The following is a 27,350-nucleotide window of genomic DNA, read 5'->3' on the forward strand; positions in this document are numbered from 1 at the left end:
TACTGCAATGCACTCTCTGTGGGACTGCTTTTAAGGGTGGTCCAGGGGCTCCACCAGTCAAGCCAGTGCACTGAGTCCTACTGTCCTCATGTTACACCACTCCCAAAAGCGGGTGCACTGGTTGCCAATATACCACCAAGCCAGGATTAAGGTTTTGGTTTTCCCCTTTAAAACCCCAAGTAACTTGGGACCACTTAGCCAGGAGGAGCATCTTTCTTCATGTCAACTTGCCCAGCAATAAAATTGTTGGGTGAAGCCCTCCCAATCATGCTGTAATATGCAGTGAGGTTCAATTAGTGCTGACTAAAGGGAGGCACCTTTCCTTTGGAACATCTGAACTGAACCAAGTACCCACATTAATGAATTTTCAGCACTGAACTGGAAATACTTCTATTCTTGTATCATTTGCTAGCAGTTAACAACAGTTGAATTCTTGTAACTATCTGCCAGTAGCGCAAGCATGGGCAACCCGCAGCCCTCTAGGTGCCATTGGTTGTCAGCCCTCCTGGTGTCAACCCTCATTGTCCCTCACAATTGACAATGCTTGTTGATGATGATGGGAGTTGTAGTCTAACAACATCTGGAGTGCTACAGGTTTCCATCCCTGACTACAGTTTTATTCTGGATCCTTTCACTGTAGTTTGTTTTTCTAAACCATCTTGTTATGGATGAAAGATAGCAAAAAATAAAGTTGCAATAAAACAAAATAAAATAAAATAAAAACAACATGGACAGGAAAGACATTTCAAATGCACAAGAAGTCAATGGGTGGTTCCCTGTGATATAAATCTCTAAGAGTCACCAGTATTATTTTCAGAGGTTTTGTTTATTCTAGGGCAGAGGTGGGGAGCCTTAGGCCCATAGGCCAAATGTGGCCCTCCAAGCCTCTGTATCTGGCCCTCAGGACTCTCCCAAGCTACACTCATGTCTCAGGCCACATGCTTCACTGGCCCTACTTTGCACCCGTCTTGAGTGTTTTTGCCTGGATGTGGAATGTTTCCTCAGCATCTGATAATGCAGAGGTGGGAAAACTTTTTTTACTTGATGGGGCAGATCCTTATCAGGAGTACAACAACATATTGTTGACAGGTTGGTCAAAACCCCTCCCATGGATTTGCAACTCTCTTCACAATCCCCCTTTAATCCCCTGCTCTTAGAGGTTTAAAAGGAGACTGGCAAAGTGTTAAAGCCTTTTGCAAAAGTGCACTTTGAAGCAGCTCACCTTTCTCCAGCGGCTGAAGCAGGAGTGCTGGGGCTGCTTTAAAGAACTTTGCAACAGCACTATTTGAAACAACTCACACTTCCCCTTTAAGCAAGCAACTGGGTGGCAATAGAAGCAGCAGCAGTAGGGTGGGTGTGGGAGAATCCTCTCCCCCCACCTTTCCCTGTTGCCACCACCCACCCACTTGTCCACTTAAAGGAACCATGTGAGCTGCTTCAAACAGTGCTTCTGCAAGGATTTTAATCCCTGACATCAGTTGATATTGACAAACTGGAATGTGTGTAGAGGGTTACCACGATGATCAAGGGTCTGGAAACCAAGCCTTATGAGGAACGGTGGAAGGAGCTGGGTATGGTTAGCCTGGAAAAGAGGAGACTGAGAGGAGATAGGGTAGCCATCTTCCAATATCTCAGGGGCTGTCATATGGAAGATGGAGCAAGCTTGTTTTTTCTTGCTCCGGAGGGTAGGACTCAAACCAATGGTTTCAAGTTACAAGAAAAGCAAAAGGCTGGAGCAGAATTTTGAGGGGACCAGCCCCTCCTTAACATTTGGGCGAGTTCACCTCCCCAGGTGGTGCCTCTGTGTGTAGAAACTAGCCTCCTGTCTGAAGGTAACATTCACATTTGTTGCTCTGTCTGCTTTTGCTTCCGCCCCCACCTACGACTAGCATGTGCCAAGAAGGAAATGCAACTCTCAGGCTGAAAAAAGAAAACTTGTCCTTCATTGTTCTAGGGCTTATATGGTTCGTCCACAAGATGCTACAGGGGGGCCTGTTTGTGGAAGGGGGTGGGCATGGACTCTTTCTGGACCAGAACAAATAAGACGTGAATGGCAACCAGGGGACACAAAGAAGAAATAAAATGGGCATGACATTTCCAAAATAATAAGAAAAAGAAACCCTTACGCTGCTATGGAAATGTTAGCGGCTGACAGGGGACTAACATCAGCTACTTCCTTGGCCTTCTGCAGGGCAAGTTTCTGATTGGTGGCCTCTTCCATCTCCTCTTCGTCCTGTTTTGGAAGACAATGGCACAGGCAGGAATGCATTATTCTTGACAGGACATGTTTCTGAGTGGGTGTGTCTAGGACTATCCCATCTCCCTCCCCAATCTATACATGGAATTAAGTGACATATCTCACAACCCTGTTGCAGAAATCAATGTAAATATATGCACCCATAAATTCACCTCCTGTCTTTTGAGATGACTACAGATGCAATGAAACCAAAGTTAATGGAAAAGAGGAATCTAACTAAAAATAATGATGATAAAATACTTCTGAGGAAGGACTGCCATTCAGTGGTAGATCATCTCCTATGCATGCAAAAGCCTGCAGATTCAATCCCCAGCATCTCCTGGTAGGGCAGGGGGCAGGGAGGGAGGGAGGGAGGGAGGGAGGGAGGGACTCCCACCTAAGAGTCTGCTCTCAGTCAATGAAGAGAATACTGAACTAATTGGACCAATTGTCTGACTCAGTATAAGGGAGCTTTCTGTGTCCTTTTGGGGAAGGGCCATGGCTCTGTGCTGCTTTGAATGCAAAAGGTCCCCGGTTCAATTCCTAGCATCTCCAGGTAGGTTTGGGGAGCCCTTTTGCCTGGAACACAGTTGAGCTGCTGCCAGTCTGTGTTGGTAATCTTGCGCTAGATGAACCAGTGGTCTGACTCAGTACAAGGCAGCTTCCTGTGTCCTTTTGGGGATGGGTTGTAACACAGTGGTAGTGCATCTGCTTTGCATGTAAAAAGTCCTAGGTTCAATCCTAGGTTGTTTTCTGCTGCTCCAGAGAAGCGGACACGGTGCAATGGATCCAAACTACAAGAAAGAAGATTCCACCTAAACATTAGGAAGAACTTCCTGACAGTAAGAGCTATTCGACAGTGGAATTTGCTGCCAAGGAGTGTGGTGGAGTCTCCTTCTTTGGAGGTCTTTAAGCAGAGGCTTGACAACCATATGTCAGGACTGCTCTGATGGTGTTTCCTGCTTGGCAGGGGGTTGGACTCGATGGCCCTTGTGGTCTCTTCCAACTCTATGATTCTATGATTCTATGATTCAATCCTTGGCATCTTCTGGGAGGGCAGGGAAAGACTCCTACTTGAAATCCTGGAGAGCCACTGCCAGTCAGTGCAGATAGTACTGACCTAGACCTGTGGATTCAAGTCTCCACCCCCATCATTCTGCCCGGACACTGAGGTCTAGTGCCGAGGGTCTTCTGGCGGTTCCCTCACTGTGAGAAGTGAGGTTATGGGGAACCAGGCGGAGGGCCTTCTCGGTAGTGGCACCTGCCCTGTGGAACACCCTCCCTTCAGATGTTAAAGAGAAGAACAACTACCAGACTTTTAAAAGACATCTGAAGGCAGCCCTGTTTAGGGAAGCTTTTAATGTTTAACAGACTACTGTATTTTAATACTTTGTTGGAAGCCACCCAGACTGGCTGGGGAAACCCAGCCAGATGGGTGGGGTATAAATAAATTGTTGTTGTTGTTGTTGTTACAAGAAAGAAAATTCTGGCTAAGCATCAGGAAGAACTTCCTGACAGTAAGAGCTGTTCGACAGAAGAACAATTTCCCTCTGGAGATTGGAAACTCTCCTTCCTTGGAGGTTTTTAAGATGTGTTTGGATTGGTCACCTGTCATAGGTGCTTTAGCTGAGATTCCTGCATTGCACAGGGTTTGGACTAGATGACCCTTGGGGTGCCTTCCAACTCTATGATCCTATGACTCAGTATGAGGCAGCTTTCTTCAGTGACCTGCTGATATATTTGGCATTGTCAATCGCATCAACACTAAGTTCAGCTCTTCCCTTTTCAGAGAGGAAAACACTCAGATCAGAGCAGTGGAAGGGCTGCTTTGCCTTTAGACCATTAAACACTGCTATTCCCTTCCACGAATGGGCTAGTGGGCACATAACGAGCTGATCCCTTGCTGTGGTTGGTAAGGAAGTAATTCAAGCCAGACTAAGTGAAAGATAGACCATTAAATTATTGCACACAGTCAATTATTTCACAACTTTCAGTACATACCATATTCTTCCGTGTATAAGATGTTTTTTGCCAACTTTTTTTTTTGGTCAAAAATTGGGGGTTGTCTTATACATGGATGGTGAATGCTCAGGAGCAAAAAACAAAACAAAACACTGCTTACCTGCCCATGGCTGCCTTGAAAAAGGTGCCAGAAGTGCCGGAGCCACTGTACCTCCTGAGCTATCTCTCAAAAAAACTCAACAACTTTGGGTGTACACACACATCCTGCCACCCCAGGTGCTGGTCGGGGTTGTTGTGCCAGTGCCAGAGCTTTGAATATTTAATAAACTATCAAAGTTGTTCTGTTTGATGTTTAAAATGTTGATTTCTTAATTTGGGGCTCAAAAAAAATAGGGGTCGTCTTATACGTAGGGTCGTCTTATACACGGAAAAATACGGTATATCAGTGACTTGCTTGGCAATGGTCTGGTACAGATATTCAAAATGGACTGTCATAAAGTACCCTTGATGTCTTGGGGAAGGGCTATAGTTCACTGGTAAAGCATCCACTGCATTCAGCAGGTCCTGTGTTCAATTCCTGGCAACTCCAGGTAGGGCTGAGAATATCCCCTGTCTGAAACCCTGGATAGCTGCTGCCAGTCAGTGTCAACAGTGCTGAGCTGGATGGACTCATTTCTGCTCTCATTACTGGACTCCAACTCCCATCAGCCCCAGCCAGCATGGCCAAGGATGATGGGAGCTATAATTTGGCAACACCTGGAGGGTAGGGATGGGGGATTTGAATTTAATGCACTTTTGCCTAATAAGCAAACTGAAAGGTAGCCATATTTCAAGAGGCACACTTCTCTGAATGTTATGATGCAGTTCTCCACACACTCAGAATTTTTATAAAAGATACATGAAAGCGTGCACGAAAAAGTGTATATCAATACAAATAATAACATGCATTGTATTCCATTCGGGGAAGTTGCGTGCAATGTTGTGCATATTAAGGGAAACATGCATTAAAATGCTGATGAATTTTTATGAGGACTTGTCTCTCTCTCTCTCTCTCTTTTTTAATGCAAACTAATGAGGATATGGGGCAAACCATCCTTAAGGCTGCAAAAATTAAGAAACTGACCGAAAATGAAATTGACAGATCTGTTCATTCCTACTGGGAGACCAGAGGCTTGTCAATGCATGAATGGAAGACATGAATGGAAGATGATGGAGGGGGCAGTTAACAAAGAGTTTTGCAGAGGCCAGGTTACATTGCCCTTTTGGCTTTAAAAGAAGATTGGGCAAATTCATGGAGAAGAGGGCTGTTGGTGGCTATTAGGGATGATGGCTATGCTCTGCCTCCACTGTCAGAAGCAGCAATGCTTTTGAATACCAGGTGCTGGAACCTGGGAGAGGGAAGAATGATGTCGTGCTCAGGTTCTACCTGCAGGTTTCGCACAAGTGAAATCTGGTTGACCACTGGAAGAAATGGGTGCTGGACTAGATGGGCCATTGGCCTGATCCAGCAGGCTCTTCTAACATTCTTAATTTGCATGTGTTACATGTAATCATATTTACTCAGCTATAAAACCCCTTGCATTCTCCTAAGTACACCACATAATTGAAGCTCTTTGATGTGCCGCTTCCCTCTCCACCTCTTCCCTCTTTTGAAAAGCCCTAGTGATTTCCAGATCCATGGTCTGATTTAAACTGAGAGCATTTCAAAGGAAGCTGTGCAATTTATCAGTGCTTTTGATGCCATCAATATTTAATTGCCCTCCACCATAACACTAACAAAAGGCAGCTTTCTGGACAAGCCATTGGATTCAGAACAATTCAAAGGGGAAATTTGAAAAGGAAGTGGTCTGAACTCCTTTTTTCAATGCCTTAAGGAGCCTCTCTTTGCCCCAAGCCAAAGTGTTCCTACAAATCTTTTGGGGCTCCTTGAATAGACAATAACAAATCTCCAAGAGGAAGAAAAAAAATCTCATCAATTTTTATAAAAAGCAGGAAAGGGAGCTTAATTTCAGACAGTATAAAATCGTTCTATACAAGAAGGTTTGCTAAGAGGGGCAGAAGGACACAGCAGAGGCTCATAGTTCAAGATTCTGCCTGTGGGTGGCTATTGGCCTCTCTGCATAGCAGTATAGGTAGCTGTCATTCTGAGTCAGGCCAGTGGGTTAATCTTGCTCAGAGTTGTCTACACTGACTGGCAGTGGCCAGAATTTCAGTCAGGGAACATAACCAGCCCTACTTCAAGATGCTTGGGGTTGATCGTGGATGCTCAGCCACTGACCTATGGTAATTTCATCTAAAATATAAAGTAAGAACCCAGTGCTCATGGTTATGAACAAAGAGCAAATTCAAGGAACAAGCTGACATATACAGTCAGGTCAATCTAGCTTGGTTTTGTCTACTATACTAACTGGTAACAGCTTTCCAAGGTTTGGGACAGTGGGATCTCTCCCAGCCCTACCTGGAGATGATGATGATGTTTATTTATTTACCCCTCCCATCTGGCTGGGTTTTCCCAGCCACAACAGAATATTAAAAACATGATAAAACATCAAACATTATGCTGGGCATCAGTGACGTAGCATGTGGGGGTGGCACAGAGACGGTTGCCCTGGGTACAAAATTGTTAAGGGGCGCAAAAATTCAGCATTCAGTGCTGCTTTACTATAGCTGCATGCTTCTGTAACTGGTCTCCACTGAAAATGGCTTCTCCATGCAAACCAAGAAGTGACTTTTTGTGAGGAAACTGGTAAAATGTGAGTTGAATGAGGTAATCATTAGGTAGATTTGTAGCTGGTTGACTGACTGAACCCAAAGAGTACTCATTAATGGTTTCTCATAATCCTGGAAAAAAGTGACAAGTGAGGTGGCACAGGGTTCTGTCCTGGGCCCATTGTCGTTCAATGTCTTTATCAATGACTTGGATGAAGAAATTGAGGGAATGCTCATCAAATCTGCAGATGACACCAAACTGGAAGGGGTAGCTAATGCCGCAGAAGACAGAATTGGAATTCAAAATGACCTTAACAGATCGGAGAGCTGGGTGCAAGCTAACAAGATGAATTTCAATAGGGACAAATGTAAGTTTCTGCACTTAGGCAGGAAGAACCAGGTGCACAAATACAGAATGGGGGACACCTGGCTTACTAGCAGTACATGCTTCTTTCTATAATGGGAAAGCTCTACACTTGATTCCTCTCTATTAAACTGACTCTTTTTAAAATGATAATAATATAATATCTGAAGCCCAGGCCAGCTTTCTTGAGAACCTTTCAACATCAGATCACTGTGTCGTGCTGCCCCACTTAGCAGAAAAATACACCAGCCCTCTGCAGGGAGAACTAATTGTGGCCTTTATGGACTTTAAATCTCCTTCCGAATCTATTCCCAGATCGAAACCATGGACCAAATAACAGCCATTACTGCAGGATAAATGACTCTTCTTATTAAAGTTCTGTACAGTGATGGCAAATTGCAGGTTAGATGTGGATTGCAGGACCAGCTTTCAGACTGTATTGAGATGGTTAAGGGAGTGAGATGGGGCTTTACTTGGGCCCCACATTGTTTAGCCTTTCCCTAAATGGTTTAGAGGAAAGTCTAATGGATCCAGATGGTCATCACTGGAAAGACCCCTCTTTTGCTATATGCGGACAATGCGGCCATTGTCTCTCGTTCCAGACCTGGTTTGGAATACCAACTAAGGAAGTTCTCAGATTACTGTTCTGTAAATGGGTTACCCATCAGCTATGAGAAATCCAAAATTTTGGTCTTTGAGAAAAAATATTCCCCTTGTAAATGGGTATTAGGTGGCCATCTTCTAGAGCAGACTAAAGGCTTCCAGTACCTAGGGCTGTTGTTTCACCACACAAAGTCCTGGAATTGCCACTGGCAGATTATCTGTCAGGAGGCGGAGATGAGCAAACTTGCTATACTCCATTTCATTTTCACAAAGGGAGGTCACTATCTTCCATCAGCCATAAGGGTCTTTAATGTGAAATCTGTTTCCCAGTTCCTTTATGCTTCAAAAGTCTGGTACAATGGTCTATTTTCTAAGTTAGATGGGTTCCAAGCTAAGTTCCTTCGGTCCCTACTTCAGGTCCCAGAGTGTCCCTAAATCAATTTTGTTGTTGGAAACAGGTGAATGCCCACTCTCCACCAAAGTGTGGTGGGTTGCCTTGAAATACTGGCTAAAGATCTCAGTATTCCCCTGGGGAAGGGATTACTTTTACATCTATCCGATGGGGAGTCTATCAGCTCATGGTCGAAAACTATGGCCCAAAAAGCCTCCTTGACTGGTCTTTCACCATCCTTTTTACACCATCTGGGCTAGAATATTGCCCTTAAATCCCTGAGGCAGATGTTATGGGACATTTCACACAGCGATCTTCACTCTAGATCCTATGTAACCTGTGGTCGGTTTGCATCTGGAATCCACTATTGTCATGATTTTCAGTTACCATCATAGTTCATGAATCTGTCTGTACCTAACTATTGCTGAATATTCACCAAAGCTAGACTAAATGTATTTCCATCAGAAGTACTAAATGGCAGGCTGTCTGGTATACCCTATCAGAATAGGCTCTTCTTATGCTCTCAGGGTGTCAACTATATGAAGCATATCCTGTTACACTGTGAGCAGTTCAAACAAGCCAGGGAACAGCAGAAGGAAAAGCAAGATGTAGCACCAGGCCAATACAGCTTGTTCCTCCCTCGGCTTCTTTAAACTGTTCCCACCCCCCACCCCAGCTGAGCATGCCTCAATGCCTCACATATGGGGCATGGGGCTCGCTCAGCTGGTGATACATTGCAATGTTGAAAACCTGACATCGCCCAGCCCCACATATGAATGGGCATGGTGTGACACAACAAATAATTCCACTGTACAGCACCACTATTCCTCCAGCCCTTCCACACATGTGTGCTTCTGTTCTCACATGACTTACCCATTAAAAACAGCAGGAAAGAATGATACACCAGTATGCCACTCCAAATTTTGTCACTTTGCTCCTGCAATTTTCTGGGTTAACTGGAAATGAGCCCTAAACATGCACTAGATTCCTCTAGATTTCTGGAAGAGTCCATCAAGCTCAAATATAACATGGAGAGAATCACTTAAGTAAAATGGAATAAACTGTCATAGGAATGGTACTAGCTGTGATGGCAATGTTCTGTCTCCACTGTTGGAGGCAGAAATGCTTCTGAATTCCAGTTGTTGGATTCCACAGAGGTGGGGGGAAAGTGCTCTTGCACTTAAATCATGCTTGTGAGTTTTCCACATGCATCTGGTTAGCTGCCAGTATTGCCAGCTTGGCCTCACAACCGTGGGTGCCTGGGGTGGGTGACATGTGGCATGCATGGCCCTGGCACCAAAATTTGTGAGTGCCCGGCCCCTTCATGGGGAATTTTGTGGGTGCTCGGGCACCCAGGGTCCCAGGGAGTTGGCACCTATGTTGGCTGCCATAAGAGAAGGATGCTAGGCTAGATGGGCCATCGGACTTGATCCAGCAGCCTCTTCTTATGTTAATGAAAGCGAAAGGACATACTTCTTCACACAGGATGTAGACTAATGATGGAATTTTCTCCCATGAGATGCTTTAGATGGCTTTAGAAGATTAGATGAATTCATAGCAGATAAACTCTATCAATGACTACTAGCAATAATGTGTATGTTTTCCCTCCGCGGCTGGAGGTAGTATGCCTCTGAAAACACATTTGTAGGAATCTCAAGCACTGTTGCCCTCAGATCCTCCTTTCAGGATTCCCATAGGCATCTGATTGGCCACTGTGAGGGGGGGGGGGAAATGCTGGGCTAGATGGGCCTTTGGTCTGATTTAGCGGGCTGTTCTTATATTTAAACCAGTAGAGGGTGTACACAAGGATGTGGGACTTGTGACCAGCATGGCCAATGGTCAGGGATGATGGGAATTCAGCAATGCTTGGAAGACCACAACTTCCCCATCTGTACAAGAAGCTGAAAGAAGCTCTGTGGAGCCCAAAGCTCAATCGTATTTGGGGTAATAGGCAGCAATTTAAAAGAAAAAAAGTACAAACTACCAGCTTCTTCCACCAAAGGACCAGTGGTTCCAACAGCTGCTGAGAGCCTTGGTGCATTCTTACACTCACCTTGGTCAACTCCTGTGCATTGGCAAGGTTGTCCACAGCAATGGCCAAGAAGACGTTCAGGAGCGTGTCTGGTTAAGCTGCTAAGGATCTTTTTAAAGAAAACCCTGATCTCCCCACAAATCAGGATGAATGATCAATAAACAGTCTGACATTGTCTAACTTCTCCACAATCAAAGCAGGATGAATACTCAATTAACAGTCTGAGTTGTCTAACTTCCCTGCAAGCAAATCAGGATGAACGATCAATAAACAGGTCATCATGAGGTGACCTATGTGCGTGACATAATTCTGATAATGTGTGATCACTGAAAAACATTTTAAAAAGTGACAATTATTAAATGATTTTGAAGCCAGATCTGGTTATATGATCAACCTGAATAAATCAGAACAGTTGCGTTATATAACATAAAGAATATTGGAAAACATTATTTAAAGCATGTCCAATTACATGGTGGGAGACTTCAATCTGTTGTTTCAGAGCTTGGATAACTGATCAGTGCAAAACCTGGTTAATTATAATCATAATAAATGATAAAAGTATATTTAAATGGCCCTTGATAGATTGTTATAAGTAAAGGTCCCCTGGGTAGGAAGACTATCAATTGTAAATATGAAGATGATACATTGCATGCTCTTCCTTTGCTTTTAAGTATAATTGGTTGTATTCAAGAAACGTTTAACTCAGAGTGGACACACTGACATTAATGAACCTAAGTTACGTATATTTATTAATTTCAGTGGGCCTAGTTTGGCACTGGATACCATCTAATGTTATCAGTAGACTATGGAACAACAAGTGGCATAAAACTAGTGCTGGGTTTGCATTGGCTACAATAATTCAAATAATTCAAAACATCACATAATTCAGGGCTGGGGAATCTAGGAGTCAGATAGAGAGGCATATAGGGCAGATTTAGCATCTGGGCCTGAGGTTCCTTTTCCCTAAAACAGAGCAGGATCAAATCCCTCGACTATTCCTAAATTCTGCACTGTGAATAGTCCTCTAAATGCTTTGTAGTCAGTATTTGAGCTGCGCATGAAATTTATCAAGTCAGAAAATTGCCACCATTGCGCTCTTGCATATTTTCACCTCCAGCTACCTGCTCTGACTGTACTGCATGGATGTTTCACCTTGCTTGATGCGGCCTAATTATTTCAAGTCAAGTCTGTTTTGAACAGATAGGCTGAAGTCCCCCCCCCCCCCCGCCTCTCTCAGCCAGCTAACTTTTACATATCTTTTTAGATGCTTCTATTAACTTTTCATTTGGCAGCTAATAAGGCTGGGAAGCGATGAGAAAGACAGCAGTGTGTCTTGAGCATTAGCAGCTGTATTCAAATTGAGGCAGGTAGCTGGAATTTAGGGCAAAAAGCAATTCAGCACAAAGGCGACTTCTACAAAAAGGCTGCAAAGAGAGAGTTGGTCAGAGTTTGATTTTTCTTTTATAAAGAAAAGAAAAGAAAAGGGGGGCAACAAGCACATTTAGGGCAACAAATGGTCCATCATGGGGAGTCTGTATATAGAGAGCCTTTGTCCCTGGATGCTGTTGGCCTACAATTCCCACCCTCTGTTGGCTGGGAAGGGTTGGGGGTTGGAGTCTGACAGCATCTGGAATATGAAGGTTGGAGAGAAGCTGATTTAAAAGCTAAATGTGAAGAGTAGATCTTTGTGCAGGGCCACTTGTGATCTGAGCACCATCATCTATATAGATTTTCCAGTTCTGACTGTTAGAATTCATCTGCTCAAGAAAATAAATGACAAGCCTGGATGAATGTTGGGTGGGGGGCTCTATTGACTGCTGCTGCCACTCAACTATGGAATTCACCTATCTTGCTTTTACCAGGTATATAAGGGCAGGGTTGCCAAAGGCAATGCCTTTGTAGGTGCCTCTATGTTGTACAAAGCACAACATTCAGTATGCACTTAGCACAGCACTTGGAGTCACACAAAGTCGCTCCGGACAGTGAAAGATTGCAACAGAATGTTCTTGCCATTTTAAAGGAAGGGGTGGCTTCTGTATGGTCTGGCTCACACGTAACACTAAGCCAGGTGAGGAAACTCAGGCCCAGGCCCAGGGAGCAAATGAGACCCTCCATACCTCTCTGTCTAGCCCTTGGGAATCTCCACAAGCCAGACATCACATCCATCATTGGTCCTGCTTTGCACCCTCCCTGAGATTATCCCCCACCCAGGTGAGAATGTGCCCTTGAGCTCTGATAATGCCTCTTGCTTATCTGATGGATGCCCACTACTGACATATGCCAAAGGTTTCCCAGAAGAGAGTGTGGCTAAAAAAAGATTTCTCCCCTCTCTGCTAAGTCATGGTTTGTTTAGTCCAAGTGTGATTTGTTGGAATATCCAGTCCCAGCCCAGCAGAATAACCAAGGTTTGCTTTTTGTCAACAAACCATAATGTGAAATGTGGCTTGTTGTTGCTTTACAAACTATTGCTATGGTTTGGCATTATGTCTGAACCAAATAGCCTTGCTCAGCTATGGTCTTTTGGCTACTGCCTCACCCAAGATGCCCCCCAAACCATAGAACAGGGGTCAGCAAACTTTTTCAGCAGGGGGCTGCTCTACTGTCCCTCAGACCTTGTGGGGGGCTGGACTATTTGGGGGGGGGGATGAATTCCCAGACCGTCTGCGGGCCAGATTGAGAAGGCGATTGGTTGCCTATCCATGCCATAGAAGTACCAATCTGGAAAAATATATCTAGGCTTATTTGCTCATCTGTGAGATGAACAAACCAGCATTTAAAAACCAACAACACATGACTTAGTGTTATGTGTGTATGCAGGTTGAAAAAAAATAATGTATGTGTATTCCTTTTTTCAGGTGGGAGGAAGAATAACAACAACAGGAGGAGTTTGGATTTAATATCCCATTTTATCACTACCCGAAGGAGTCTCACAGCGGCTAACATTCTCCTTTCCCTTCCTCCCCCACAACAAACACACTGTGAGGTGAGTGGGGCTGAGAGACTTCAGAGAAGTGTGACTAGCCCAAGGTCACCCAGCAGCTGCATGTGGAGGAGCAGAGACATGAACCCGGTTCACCAGATTACAAGTGTACCGCTCTTAACCACTACACCACACTGGCTCACAGGAAACCTGCACTGCATAAATGGGACTACCAAAGTTTAGGATTTCACCAGCTGGATGCTCCTCCCCCCCCCCCCCCAAAGAAACACACTTCACAAATACTACTACATTTCATAATAAATCAATATTTCTGCTAATGGCTTTCCACCAGCTGCCCATTAGCACGTGGCTGCTAAGGTTGAATATGCATTTTTTAGCAATGGAGCAGCACAAAATGCCATTAGCAAATCAGATTTTGGCAGGGCAAGGATACAGTTACCGAACAGTGTCAAGACAATGAAGTAGATGGATGAGAACATTCCTGAGTGGACGCCCCCTTGAGATTCTATCCCCTGGTACATCACAGCATTCCAGTCTTCTCCAGTCAGAATCTGTAAAGTTAATTAGAGTAAAAAATAAGAAAGTGTGAGGGGAGGGTGGGAAAGATAATATAAACCTTTTTCCAGATAGCTTGGTTTGTTTAGAGTAGTTCTAGGGAACCTCAGCCCTCTGGCTCCCTCTGTCAGGTCTTTGGGCCTGTCCCCAGGCCACACCTTTCACTGGTCTTACTCCACTCTCTCCTTAAGTGCTCAGTTGTAACTATAGCCACATCCACACCAGACGTTTAAAGCACATGGCTTCCTCCAGAGAACCCTGGCAGCTGCAGCATGGTAAGGGTGCTGGGAACTGTTGCTCTGTGAGGGACAAGCTACCATTTCCAAGATTCTTTGCTGGAAACTGTAACTGCCAAAGTGGTATAAATATGTTTTAAATGCATGGTGTGGATGTGACCAATGCCTCTAGTTTGCCTGGATGGGGAGGTGTGTGCACATAGGTCTGTGTGTCCATCTATTTCTGACTTTTGCATTGCTACAATGTGGCCTTCGGCCATTTCCATTACTCCATCCACTGCCTCTGACCCTGCCCACCCCTAGCATGTGGCCCCAAAAGTCTGCCCATGAGCGAATGCTGTCCTTGGGATGAAAATGATCTAGAGTAAATGACTAAGGTCATTTCCCACCCCTGTGGTGGTGCCTTCATTAAGAAGGCTCTCCCAGCGGACTTCAGGTTTCTGCGAATGGCGAAAATGAGTGCCAGTCTGATCGACTGACAGACTCAAGCTCTGCAGAGACACAGGGGGAAGCGCCAAGGTGAGGTGCGCCCCCTAAAAAGCCTGTGATTGAGCCTGCGGACATGGCAATATCACAACTCCACGGGAGTGGAGCCTCAAACTCCTACCTGCAGCAGAGATCTTCCAAGAACTACATTTTGGCTGATGGAAATGTAAAGAAGATTAATTATTGGATCTAATTAGGCTGAATTCGGTGCTAGACGGAGGAGTAAAAAGGAAGTCCATCCCCATCTTCTGAGTAATTATCGCTGCATGGAAACAACTTGCAAGTGAGAATGGTATTAATTTTATGTGACTCTATTAGATATATGTCTGCCGATGGGAAAGATGGATTAAAAGCAACTGAACCCCATTCTTTACTACCTTTTATTGGATTTTAAATGGAGAATTGGGGAGAGGACCTTGCATGACTAAAGCCATAGGTGAATCCGAGCCCAGCAGAGAAAGCTTGAAACAAGACTAAAAAAGTACTCTGTGGGGTGAGGGTATGGAAGCATATATGGGCTTTGCAAGGCACATTTTGGTTGGAGTGGTTTAAAGAAGACTGAGCTTGCTCCTAGAGTGTGTGTGTGTGTGTGTGTGTGTGTGTGTGTGTGTGTGTAAAGATAAATTGGAACTTTAAAGTTTGGAACTGGCTATAGAGGCTGAATATCAACAGTGCCAGATATTGGACAACATCTGAGAACCCCTACGCCACCTTTCTAGAGCTGGAAGCCTGGTAAATCTCTCTCTGGTTGTGGGAAGGAAAGGCGTTTGGACTCTACCAGAAAAGAGGCATTACAATGATCTTCAACTGTCTGTAACTCTTTATCTTACTTCAAGACATTTTTAGAGAACTAGATCAGTGAAAATCTTTTACGCTCCTCTGGATTATTAAGTTGTGATTTTGTGTGGACAAATTGCTTTTGTTTTCTTTTTAAAGTAGATATCTGTTAATTTGAATGTTAATTTGATATCTGGATTTTATTTCAAATTGTATACATGTAACAGGCAATCGGGCTGGAGGGAGTGGGAAAGTACAAAAGACCGTGTTCCTTGGGAAAGTGTTACTTGGTGGCCTTGACAAAACTGACAAGGTACGGCTGGAAAATTGGTTGTCTTGAGAACAAGGGAAAGAGAAACTTGGCAAGGGCAGAGTGAATCGAGTAGAAGGAGTATTGGATATTTTCACTCTGTTCGGACCATTTTTGATTGTTTTAATAATAACTTATTGAACATGGCAATTAAAAAGCAACCAACCCCAGGTTTGGATAGAAGGACTTCTGTACGGGACACGGGGGATAAGCCTTATGGTGAATGGGTGGAATACTTCTATGAACTGAGAAATGAGTTGATTAAGGAGATAAAGGAAAATTTGGATAAGACAGCAGATAAACTTATAGCCCAAATGGACCAAAATACTGAAATGGTGACAGAACTAATTATTAAAATAGAACTAGTGACAAAGAAAACAAAAGTGGTGGAGGTCTTGATGCAAGGGCTGGAGGAATTTTTTAGAAAAATGGAAAATGTGATTGATATGAAGAAATACCAGGAGACACTCGGGGCAGATATGAATGGCATGGGGGTAGGCAGGAAATATTTGGGAATGCCTTGGTGGCAGAAATGAGGCAGAAATTACAGCCTCTGAGACTAAGAGGAGACTGTGAGGAAGGTGAGCAGGATTTTGAATCTGACTTAACTGATAGTTGCCTTCCAGTGAAATTTAAATATGACAAAGTTAGGAAAAAGAATGGGAAGCACTTATTGTATATATGCAAAATAATGTAAATAAATTGATATATTGACAGGCTCAGACTTCACACTTGCAATCAGCAATGAAGTATGTGTAAGGAAATGCAGAAGTTTTTGTTAATATAAGAAACCAGAAGAGGGAATGAAGGGAAGTCATGAAGTCTAAAGAACCTCAAAGATAAGGTTTTGAAATGTTTTTGTGAATAGGGATGGGGGGGATTTATTTTTTGTAGTTAATTGTGGAAATTAATTGTGGAAAAACCAATAAAAATTATTCAAGGAAGAATAAGAAGGAGGAGGAGGAGGAGGAGAAGGCTCTCCCAGCTAGTTCTGATGTCATCTTTTGGGAGCTGGTGAATATATTTTTAACCTGTAAAGACTTTGAAGAGATTGGCTCAATAAAAACATTATCCTGCTTTTTATTCTTCTATTGTTGTTGCTGTTGCTGCTGCTACTGTTGTGTTGTGTCTATAGAACTGTGTGTTTCCATGTTGCCTGTAGAGAAAGGAATGACCTCACCCTGTTCCCACCACCAGCATGCAATTTCTTCCACCTGCAGCTGGAAGCAGTAAAGTCCAAGGAGTCAACCATCTTGTTTCCCTAAATATGTAGACCAGCGCATAGTAAGAATCAGTCCATAATCTTAATCTGGATTAAATTGTTCGGGGGGGGGGGGTGTTAATTGTCAGGCCTTATTTTGAACAATCACTGGACTGTTTCATTTTATTGCACATTTGTTAATAGAATGTGTTTTTCATTAGCTGAGGTCTTGCAACAGCAAATGAATTATGTAAAGCATTTTGATGTTGTCAGAAGACTTGAGCCTGGTTTAGTCTGGAAAGGCAGCACACAGATAAGCAATGATGATGATGACACAGTGCTTTGTAAGGTTATGCACACATGTAAGAGGTGTTGTGAGTAGCTGAAAAGGGGCTAATATGGATTTATTTGGACTATTGTATCTTCTTTCCATTCCATCAGCATCAGAAGTACAGTTGGTGGCCCACCTAGTCCAGAATCCTGTTCTCACTGTGGCCAGCTAGATGTTCGTTAAGGGAAGCCTGCAAGCAGGACCCGAGTGCAACAGCAAGTCTCCCCACTCAAAATTCCCAGCAACTGGTATTCAGAGGCCAGAGAGGGTAAGTCTGGGATTGGAGAGGAAGCACCTCTCCCTTGTTGGCCTCGATTTCTGTATGACTTTGACAGGAAGCCCTCCTCCCATGTGCAAAGGCTGCCCATCCCTTGAGCTTCCAGAGCATAGAATGTCTCTCATTTCCTCTTACCTCGCTGAGTAAGGGTTTGCCTTTTTCATTTGCTTCCTGCCTGATTAGCATTCCTGTCCCCAATTATAATGCTCTACAGAAACCAGAATGTCAAATGCAACGGGTCCCGCATTCCACTCTTTTCATTATTTCCTACGAACTCAGATCCATCTCTCAGGCTATTGTCCTTGTTAATTTAGGGAGCTGATTGTGAAGACAGAAAAGCAGGTCACATCATCAGCTAACCAAGACTGTGCCATGGCAGACAAGGGCCACAGAGATGGATTCTGGTGACATGACAGAAAAGCCAAGGGCCATGGTTCTGTGTGCTGACAGAAATCACCACACTCTTGCCTAGTTACAAATGATATCGGCTGGAGGTTACGGATGGGGAAAGAAAATCCAGGTCTCATATATTTGAGGAAAATGACATACCAAAAACGTGTTATATTAGGGGAAATTACTTGCGAAAAGGTAGTTTTGGGGGGAAATGCATACTGAAATGGCAATGACTTTTCTGGAGGATTTTGTTTTTTAAAAAGTAAACTGGTGTGGAAATATGGCAAACTGAGTTTAAGAATGGAAAAACAAGAAACTGAAATTGAACAAATTCATCCACACCTATTGGACATTTGTTTTCTGAGAGTTCTGTCTTTTGAATTCTCCACCCAACTAAGTAGGGGATAATGGCAAGGACACCATCATTGCACATTTATTTACATATCCAGTTCCACTGCTTGACTACCCAGTGACTCCTGTAGGAAACCCCAAGTCAATAGGAATATGAGATTAAAACCCCAATTCAAATCTCTCCTCTGCCAGAAGCCTGTCTCAGGGGTGAGTCACTTCCAGTCCCAGCTAAGCTTGCTAGATACCTTGTTCACCCCTTGAGGCCATTTCAGCCTAAGCACATACACCTGCCCTATTGTAACAGATGTCATATATGGTACGAGGTGTGGGGCAGGCATAAACCTGGCTCAGCTGATAAGAGGGGCTTTAGGACCTGCTGATCTGCTGCAAAGTCCTATGCAAAGCTGGCCACAAGATCACACTTCGAAAGAGACTTTGTGAGGCTAGGTAAGTCATGAAAGACCCCTTTCTTTTCTTTTTTTAAAATAATTTTTATTAATTTTAAACACAAATATAAAATCTTATCCAAATTTTCACAAATTTAACTCTGTTTGGACTTCCTTCAGCTTCTCTGACAATCATCCGTATTAACCTCTCAATTACGCATTTCTTCTGTTTTATATTGCCATTAGTCTTCCCTCCCACTATCTATTTCTTTTTAACAATATATCTCAACTTTCACAGTGCTTCTTTAAACCCCACTAGCGTTGTTTGCACATCACATACGAAAGGCCCCTTTCAAAGTGCTGTGCAAGATAGCATTTGTCATGATCCCCATGAGCTCAACTGGATCATGACTGGATTGGCACTTGCTGCCAAATAAGGAAGGTGAGGAGGAAGGTGAGAAGGATGCCCTCAGGGGTGGACAGCCTGTAGAGTACAGGGGAGGAGAGGCACTCCTGCTGGCTCCCTGCCCTGCACCTTCCATGGAGCAGATAGATTTCCTAGCAACAGGGGCCGGCATTGACAAACCAGTCTGTGACATCAGACGACTGACAGTTGCCTGGCTCTTCCCACCTCTCAGACTTGGCCAACGAGAGGTGGGGGACTTAACCATCTGGCCGCCTGGCCAGATCCAGTTCCTCACCTTTTGCTTATCTCTTGGCTTCAGTCTCTGTCCCAAACTAATTGCAATATGGCCTATTTGACAAGGCTGTGGCTGAGAGGCCTGGAGCTAAGGTTGAACGATGAGCTGAGGTTAAATAAGTTGGATATTTTTAGCCTAGAGGAGGAGAAGTGTGATTAAGAGACAGTCTCATAGCCATCTTCAAATATATTGAAGGGGTTGTTCCATAGACAATGGCAGACATGTGTTTTCAGTTGCTTGAGTCACTGTGTTCAGATTACAAGGGAATATGACTAAGTATTAGGAAAAACTTCCTGATGCCACAAGCTGTTTGACAGTGGGACAGACTGCCTCAGAAAGCAGTGGGCTTATCCTTGATTAGCAGCTTTCAGGCAGAGGCTGGATGGCCCCCTATCAGACATGCAGAAGCAGCAGATTTCCTGCATCAGCAGTGGGGAGGACTATATGCTCTCTGAGGACCCTTCAGCTCTTTTGCACCAAGTCAAGAGTGCCCTTACCTGAAACACAGTTAGAATAGCAGTGGGGAAAGTATCAAAGTTTGTGGTTGGTGTTTCGTCACTAAAATGAAACCTAGAAAGAGGCAGAAAATGAATATTAATGGCAGGGTAGAATGCTAATAATCTTTTAAGAGCTGCCTTGCTGGATCAGACCAAAGGTCCCTTTACTCCAGCATCCGGGCTCTTACAGTGGGCACCTATATGCCTTTGGGAAGTCTTCAAGGAGGGCATGAAGGCAAACGACAACCCCATGATTTGTGCCTCCCCCCAAGTGACTGGTATTCAGAGGTACAACTGGGACTTGCAATAAAATGTTGCAGCAGGGAGTGTGCCTGTTCAGGGTTCAAGCCAGACAGCTATGCCCTTTTTCCAGGATGCTCCATAACATTCTCCCTTCCACCAGTCTTCTGTCTGAGCATGCTCAGTCTTCAATAGTCTGTTTTTGGGGGTGGGGTGGGGGATCCTGCTCCCTCCAAGAACACCACTTGACACCATTATGACACCAGATGTTTGGCAGGTGGGTGGTCCTCCTAACTGTCAAAGGTGGCCTGTGGAGTGGAGGGGAAGATAAGAATCTGGTCCATTGGGCAAAAAAAGCAAGTGCCTTGTTTTCAGGAGTGGTGGCACATGGTCCCACCTTATTGCTCTGCTCAACAGTTTGGTAAGCCACATTTTGCACCAACTGCAGTTTCCAGACAGTCTTCAAGGATAGCCACTCATTTAATGACCTATGGTGGATGGAAGGGTGCAGCTTGTTACTCTATGGATATAAGGCTTAAAGAAGTTGTGTTTCTTGCCATTTCTGAAAAACTGTCATAAAATACATGTCACTGGGGTGATGTGGACCCATCCAACTTTGCTTCTGCTTGGGGGCTGATGGTGATTTATATGACTAAACAATCTTCATGGTTGGCACATTCCAACTAAATATGAGCTTAATTGGCAACATTCATGAATATTTGGGATGTTTGCTGCAAGTATGAACCTTGTGTTGTTGTTGTTGTTATTACTATTATTACTATTATTATTACTTATTAAATTTGTAGACTGCTCTTCATCCGAAGATCTCAGGGCAGTTAACAACAGAAAAATACAAAATGAGAATAAAAACTACATAATAAAACAAAACCGAATCAATAACCACCTCCCCACAGACACATTTTAAAAGCCACAGAATGTTAACCAAATGCCTGGTTGAAGAGAAACATTTTTGCCAGGTGCCTAAAGATATGTAATCAAGGTGCCAGGCGAACCTCCCTGGGGAGAGCATTCCACAGACAGGAGGCCACCACAGAAAAGGCCTGTTCTTGTGTTGACGCCCTCTGAATCTCTCATGAAGGAGACACATGAAGAAGGGCCTCACAGAGTGAATGCATGGTCCAGGTTGATTCATATGGCGAGGGGCAGTCCTTGAAGCATTGCGGTCCTGAGCCGTTATGGGATTCTGTTCCGCTAATGAATATATTTTAAGTAAAAAAATTCCTTCCTGTAGCACCTTAAAGACCAACTAAGTTAGTTCTTGGTATAAGCTTTCGTGTGCATGCACACTTCTTCAGATACACAGAAGAAGTATAAGCTTAAGTATAAGCTTAAACTTGGTATAAGCTTAAGTGTGCATGCACACGAAAGCTTATACCAAGAACTAACTTAGTTGGTCTTTAAGGTGCTACAGGAAGGAATTTTTTTACTTCGACTATGGCAGACCAACACGGCTACCCATCTGTAACTGAATATATTTTAAGTCATTCGTTCTTTTTAAGCTTTGTATAATAATTATTATGATTATTATTTTACTATCTTATAATTTTATTCTTACTGATTTCATGACTGTTTTTCAGTACAGCTAGAATGAACCTAGAGAATCAGCAGCTTGCCACAATCAGCCCTTTGCCACGTTCTTCTCTATGAGGACCGCTTACTTTTAAGGGAAGAGCTGGTGCTCTGATGTTTTTATTTTAACAATCTGTATGTAATGCTTCATATGTATATGCTGTATGTGTATATGCACATATTTTCATTCTACTAGTAATATTCTGCCTTGTTAATAACTGTCCATTCTGGGTTACTGCTTCAAATCTTGGAATCCCCTTCTTATATCAAAAAAATTTTTTTAAGGGTAGCCCAATATATAGTGCATCAAAGCAGTCCAAACTGGACGTTAGTGATCTCCAGCATGGATTATTGAGGCCAAGTAGCCTTCGTCTAGCAGTGGCCATAACCAGTGAACCAGCTAGAGCTGGGCATAAATATTCCTTGTCATTGAAGACACTTGAGCTTCCAGTGAGAGATTTGAATCAAAGAGTACTCACAGATAAGAACATAAGAGCCCTACTGGTTCAGGCTGAAGGCCCATCTAGTCCATCATACTGTTCTCATAATGGTCAACCAGATGCCTACAGAAATCTGAAATGCAGGACATGAAACAACCCCACAGAGCTATTTAAAAGTGGTGAACCAGCTGGTTCTGTCCAGCTTGGAATCGGGAGAAACTAAGTCCGTCTGCAACCTGCTGTGAGAGATTAGCAAAACATTCAGAGTGCAAAAATCTGAAACTGGAGCCAAAACTATCGCAAGTCCAGTAGGCAGCATGCCTATGAATACCAGTTGCTAGGAATCACAAGCGGGGAGAGTACCGTTCCTTGCAGCCAGACACCCGTCAAAAGTTTATTGAGATTAATTTAGTGAATTGAACTTACTGTCCTCCAAAAAGCTGCATTCCCAGCAAAGCAAACACAACAATGAAGAGGAAGAGGAGGAACAGCAAGCTGATGATGGACTTCATTGAATTCAGCAAGGAGACCACCAGGTTCCTCAAGGAGTTCCAGTACCTGAGATTCCAAATCAAATCAAGCCAGTTAATGAATGCATCAGGATTTCTAAAAGTGGGTTTTCCAAGTGCATAAATTCCCCTTCACACATCCCACACTAAAAAAAAAGAAAGAAAAAGGAAGAAGAAACTTAAAACATACTTGGTAACTTTGAAAATCCTCAGCAGCCTGAGAGCCCTCAACACACTGATGCCAAAGGAGGTCCCGGGCTTCACTGCAGCCCAGATGACTTCGAAGATGCTCCCCACAATCACCTGCAAGAAACAAAGGAGTGATGGGCTGATGTGGGGGGAAAAGAAGGTCTGATCATGGCCAATCAGCAATTTCCAAAAAGAAGGGGTTGGAACTAAGGTTAGTCCTACTCAAAGTAGACCCACTGAAATTAATGGACCCCAGTGATGTCCATTGATTTCAATGGGTCTCTTCTGAACAGGAATAATATTGGCAGCAACCCAATAGCCTAATTCTGTAAGCTTCTTCAGTGTCTGCCTCAGGCAAGGACTGTATATTCAATCTTTCTACACAAGAGAGAGGCTTTCACAAACTGAGGTAAAGTTGTTTTAATACCAAACAGCTGAAGAGGGTTTCTTTTTTTTGGGGGGGGGGCGGTTTACTAATGGTTCTAATGATATTTCATAGTTCCACTGCTAACTGTGATGCTTTATTTACAAATCACATTTTGCCTTTTTATATCTTATCACGTATCACCCTAGTCTCCCTTGGGAGGTAGGGTGATGCAGCAATGTAACTAATATATAAATATATAATATAAATAAATAATATAAATAAGAGTACATACATGCTTATCTGTATCTATCTAGTCCATGATTTGGTGTTTATTTCCTGCTACAGTTATTGGTGTCCAGAAAAATTTCAGCTTTAAAAATGGTGACAATTAAAGTTTCTAGCTCTTTAAGATTATAAAGACAGGTTTGAAAGACCTTCTGTAAATTATATATCCGATCTGGGAGCAAAGGATTGGGGTGGGTAAGAAGCACTTCATTCCACTGAATTCCTTCAAGGAGAGGAGAAATTGCCAACATTATTATGATTACTTTTTTAGGAGGCAGACAAGAGGCTCACCATCAATAGCCACACTGTTTCTTTCTCCCCTCCCTCCAGCCCCCTCACCCCTTTGCTGCTATAAATGACAGCAGCAGTAGCAACTATGTTGGCAACCAGGCACTATTTTGCATCCTCCACAATCATGCCCAGGGGCATTGTGACAAGGGTTGGGTAGGTGGTCACCACCATCAAAAACCCTGCAAAACGGTCTGCTTTCTGAAGGGCCAGGTGTGTGAGAGGGGAGGGAAATCTCAATAAAGCCTCTCAGAAAAACTTGCAACCACTAATGTGGATTAGAACTCCCATTGTCTTAAAGTCAAAGGAACAGGGCAGGTAATACAAGTGCAGGGTGCACCATCCTTTGCTTAGCCTTTTGAAGTGGGGATAAGTGTTGTGGCTCTGTGGCAGAGTATCTGCTTTGCATGCAGAAGGTACCAGGTTCAATCCCCAGCATTTCCAGGTAAGACTGGGGATATCCCTCCCAGTGTAGACAATCCTGAGCTAGGTGGGCCAATGGTCTGACTCTGTAGAAGACAACTTCCTATGTTCCTATGTCCTTCCATAAGGCTAAAAGTCTTCTTGTTCTTCTCTGGCAATCACTCATAGCCGAGTAAGATTGTCTTTCCATTTTTAAGTTGGGAATAGAGTAGTTGCTTTGGAAGATGATAATCAGGCATCCATACAACATGACCTGCCCAACGAAGTTGAGGTTGAAGAATCATTACTTTGACACTGGTGATCTTTGCTTCTTCCAATATGCTAACATTAGTTTGCCTGTCTTCTCAAGTGATATGTAAAAAATTTTGGAGACACCACTGATGGAATCTTTTGAGGAGCTGGAAATGGCATTTATAAGTGGTCCATGTTTCACAAGAGTACAGTAAAGTTGGAAGTACAATATCTTTGTAAACAAGCATTTTGGTTTCCCTGTGAATGTCTTGGTCCTCAAACATTCTGTGCTTCAATTGGGAGAAAGCTGTGCTCACAGAGCTCAGTTGATGCTAGATTTCTGCATCAATGTTGGCCCTTATGGAAAGATAACTATCCAGGTAGGAAAAGCAATTGACACTTCCCAATGTTACACTATTAAGATGGATCTGTGGTACAGTGGACGGGTTGTTTTGTGCTTATTGATGCAGCACTTTGGTTTTTTTGGATATTGAGCAATAGACCAAGCTTTCTGTAAGCTTCTGCAAAGATATTTTAGGGTGGTTTAGAGGTTGTCCTCTGAGCGTGCACACACTACGTCATCAGCATATTGAAGCTCTATGATGGAGGTTATGGTAACCTTACTCTTTGTTTTCAGCCTACTCAAATTGAAGAGCTTTCCATCTGTTCAATATATATATGATTTTTACCCCAGTGGGGAGTTTCCCTTTGACAATGTGTAGGATCATGGCGATGAAAATAAGAAATAGTTGGGATGATAATACATCCCCGTTTAATGCCTGATCCCACTGTGAATGGTTCACTTTGAGAGCCAGAGTGGGACTGCCTGCAGTACCCCAGGTGAGAAATAGGGTAGAGCACCTGAATGTGTGAAGGTTGAGTCTTGGTTCCAAACCAGTGGAAACAGATCCGTCTGGAGTATGTGGATGCTTTGAAACTACCTTTTACCTGTATTGCTGTTTTGAGAAATTCTCTTCTAGTAACTTTTATGGGGATAAATTAGGTTGGTTTATTTGTATTCTTTTATGCAAACTTGCATGGACTAATTTTTTGTATATTTATTTATTCATCTTGTGAGCCACTTTGGGTAAAATTTTGTGGGAAAGTGGAATACAAATTAAAGAAGAAGAAGAAGAAGAAGAAGAAGAAGAAGAAGAAGAAGAAGAAGAAGACCTCTTAGGAGGAGCATATCCATGTTCTTGCGTTTACACCTTGGAATGCCTTGTTGCTTCATATCACACTGGGTGCTCTTATACATTTTCCATCATGTTGCTTTGTCAAACTGAACCAAACTACAAAATACTGCCAGCTCTCAAGAGGCTACAAGAAAGCAACAAATGGGAATGTATACAACTGGGGGATGGATAGAACTGGGGAAACATAATATGAGCAATGGGAATCACAGAGGGAGATAGTGCTTGATCCCAGTGGGATCAGCAAATGATGATGAATTAGCAAGTGATAAAATGTCTCTTCCCTACCCGATAGGAAGCCCACATTGGAGAGTTAATTACCAGCTCTGCATGCAGTGGAGCAAGACAGAAACAGCTGCACCCAGAGGAGCAACTCAGGAGCTCTAAATACTAGAATTTTAAAAACTCTATTGACTGGAGGTCCTCCCCCCATCTCTTTCTCTCCACCCCCCTTGGCATTTCAATTAATTAAGGCAGTGCTGGGGAACCATGTGGCCTCCCAGATGCTACCAGACTCCAACTCCCATCAGCCCCAGTCAGCATGGGAGAGGAGGGGAGGGAGAACTAGAGCGAGAGCGAGAGCGAGATCGCACCAGCTTCCCACCACGCGAGTGCAACTGGTTGGCCAACACTTGCAGCAGGGTGGGGGGTGGGTTTTTGGTTTCGCACGGGGCGCCATATTACCATAGTCTGCTCCTGTTTGGTTGGATGGTGCTGACTGAGGATAATGCAAGTGGTAATCCACAACATTTGCAGGCCATATGTTGCCTGTCCCTGACTTTGGGTGCGGGTGCAGGAGCAGGAGATCACATGCTCAGATGCCTTCCCATGACATGACAGAACAAGGAAGTCCCTCAATGGCGTATCCATCCAAGTGCTTCCTCTGTAGACATAGCTCAGTGGAAAGGGGCCAGGATCAATCTGAGGCATCTCCAGGACTGGCTGGGAGTGTCCCCTGCCTGAAATCCTGCAGCAGCTTCTGATCATGGTAGACAAATCTGAGCTAGATGGACCAGTGGTCTGGCTCAGTATAACACAACTTCCTATGCTGAGAATAAGGAGTGACCCAGGGAGTAGAGTATGCAGAATATCAGGCCTGCAAAGGGTTGACTTCAGCCCATCTATTCTCACCCAAGACTTCTTACCCCAAAGTCAAAGCAGTTGAATGAGGAATGGAAATAATTCCTTGGCCCCAAGCCATACATCTTCAGAGACATCTCTGTGAGGAACAGGCCGAGGAAGACAAATTCTGCAAAATCTGGAAGAAACAGCAGAAGGTCAAATCAATGATAAATATTCACAAAATTATTTCCTGATATTAGGATGATACCTTTCCTAGAGGTGGAGCAGATCCTGCCAGCAGAAAATAACTTTCTGCTGCATGGGAAAGCAGATAATTAGTACATAATGGTGAAGTATTTTTTGGAGCTCCCAAATCTGGATGTGCTGAGTCTCCAAGAACCCATCCTGTCCAACTTATAATGGGGATGGACTGAGCATAGATGGAGAGCTGACCAGAGATGTCCACTAGCCATCCAAATTATCGGGGGGGATGTTCAAATTCCTGTCCTCCATTAGAAAAGGATGTTGCTGTTTCTGGTCAAAGATTCGAATCTATTCAGTGTTTAGAATTGCTGTGTGGCTCTACAACCATACGCAAGCCGCACTGAGTTCCATGCCAACTGAGGGGAGGGTGTTCCTGGCTAACACAGTGTACCCCTCTGCTCAGTCTCCCCCTCTGATGGACAGCAGCCACCAGACTAGAGGGCAATAGTTTCTACAAAGCTAGCCTTATCAATCAGTCTCCAAGTTTCCCGGGGTTCCCTCTGAAGCCACCACAATTAGGGTAGGTTACT

General features: G+C 43.7%; 1 protein-coding gene across 13 annotated transcripts in view; it reads right to left on the reverse strand.

Annotated features, from left to right (window-relative positions):
- The window catches only part of CACNA1B (calcium voltage-gated channel subunit alpha1 B), a 333,802-nt gene that overhangs the window by 105,618 nt on the left and 200,834 nt on the right, over window positions 1-27,350 (reverse strand). For all 13 annotated transcript variants that reach the window (XM_080990744.1, XM_080990755.1, XM_080990754.1 and 10 more), the window contains 7 exons: window positions 26,640-26,752; window positions 22,709-22,821; window positions 22,436-22,567; window positions 19,740-19,812; window positions 13,672-13,789; window positions 10,319-10,386; window positions 2,127-2,233 (listed from right to left, as the gene is read on the reverse strand). In XM_080990744.1, coding sequence (XP_080846870.1) covers window positions 2,127-2,233; window positions 10,319-10,386; window positions 13,672-13,789; window positions 19,740-19,812; window positions 22,436-22,567; window positions 22,709-22,821; window positions 26,640-26,752 — 724 coding nt within the window. The remainder of the gene's footprint in view (window positions 1-2,126; window positions 2,234-10,318; window positions 10,387-13,671; window positions 13,790-19,739; window positions 19,813-22,435; window positions 22,568-22,708; window positions 22,822-26,639; window positions 26,753-27,350) is intronic.

Source organism: Podarcis pityusensis (genome assembly GCF_964106645.2).
Source record: "Podarcis pityusensis genome assembly, chromosome: Z".
Lineage (NCBI taxonomy): Eukaryota > Metazoa > Chordata > Lepidosauria > Squamata > Lacertidae > Podarcis > Podarcis pityusensis.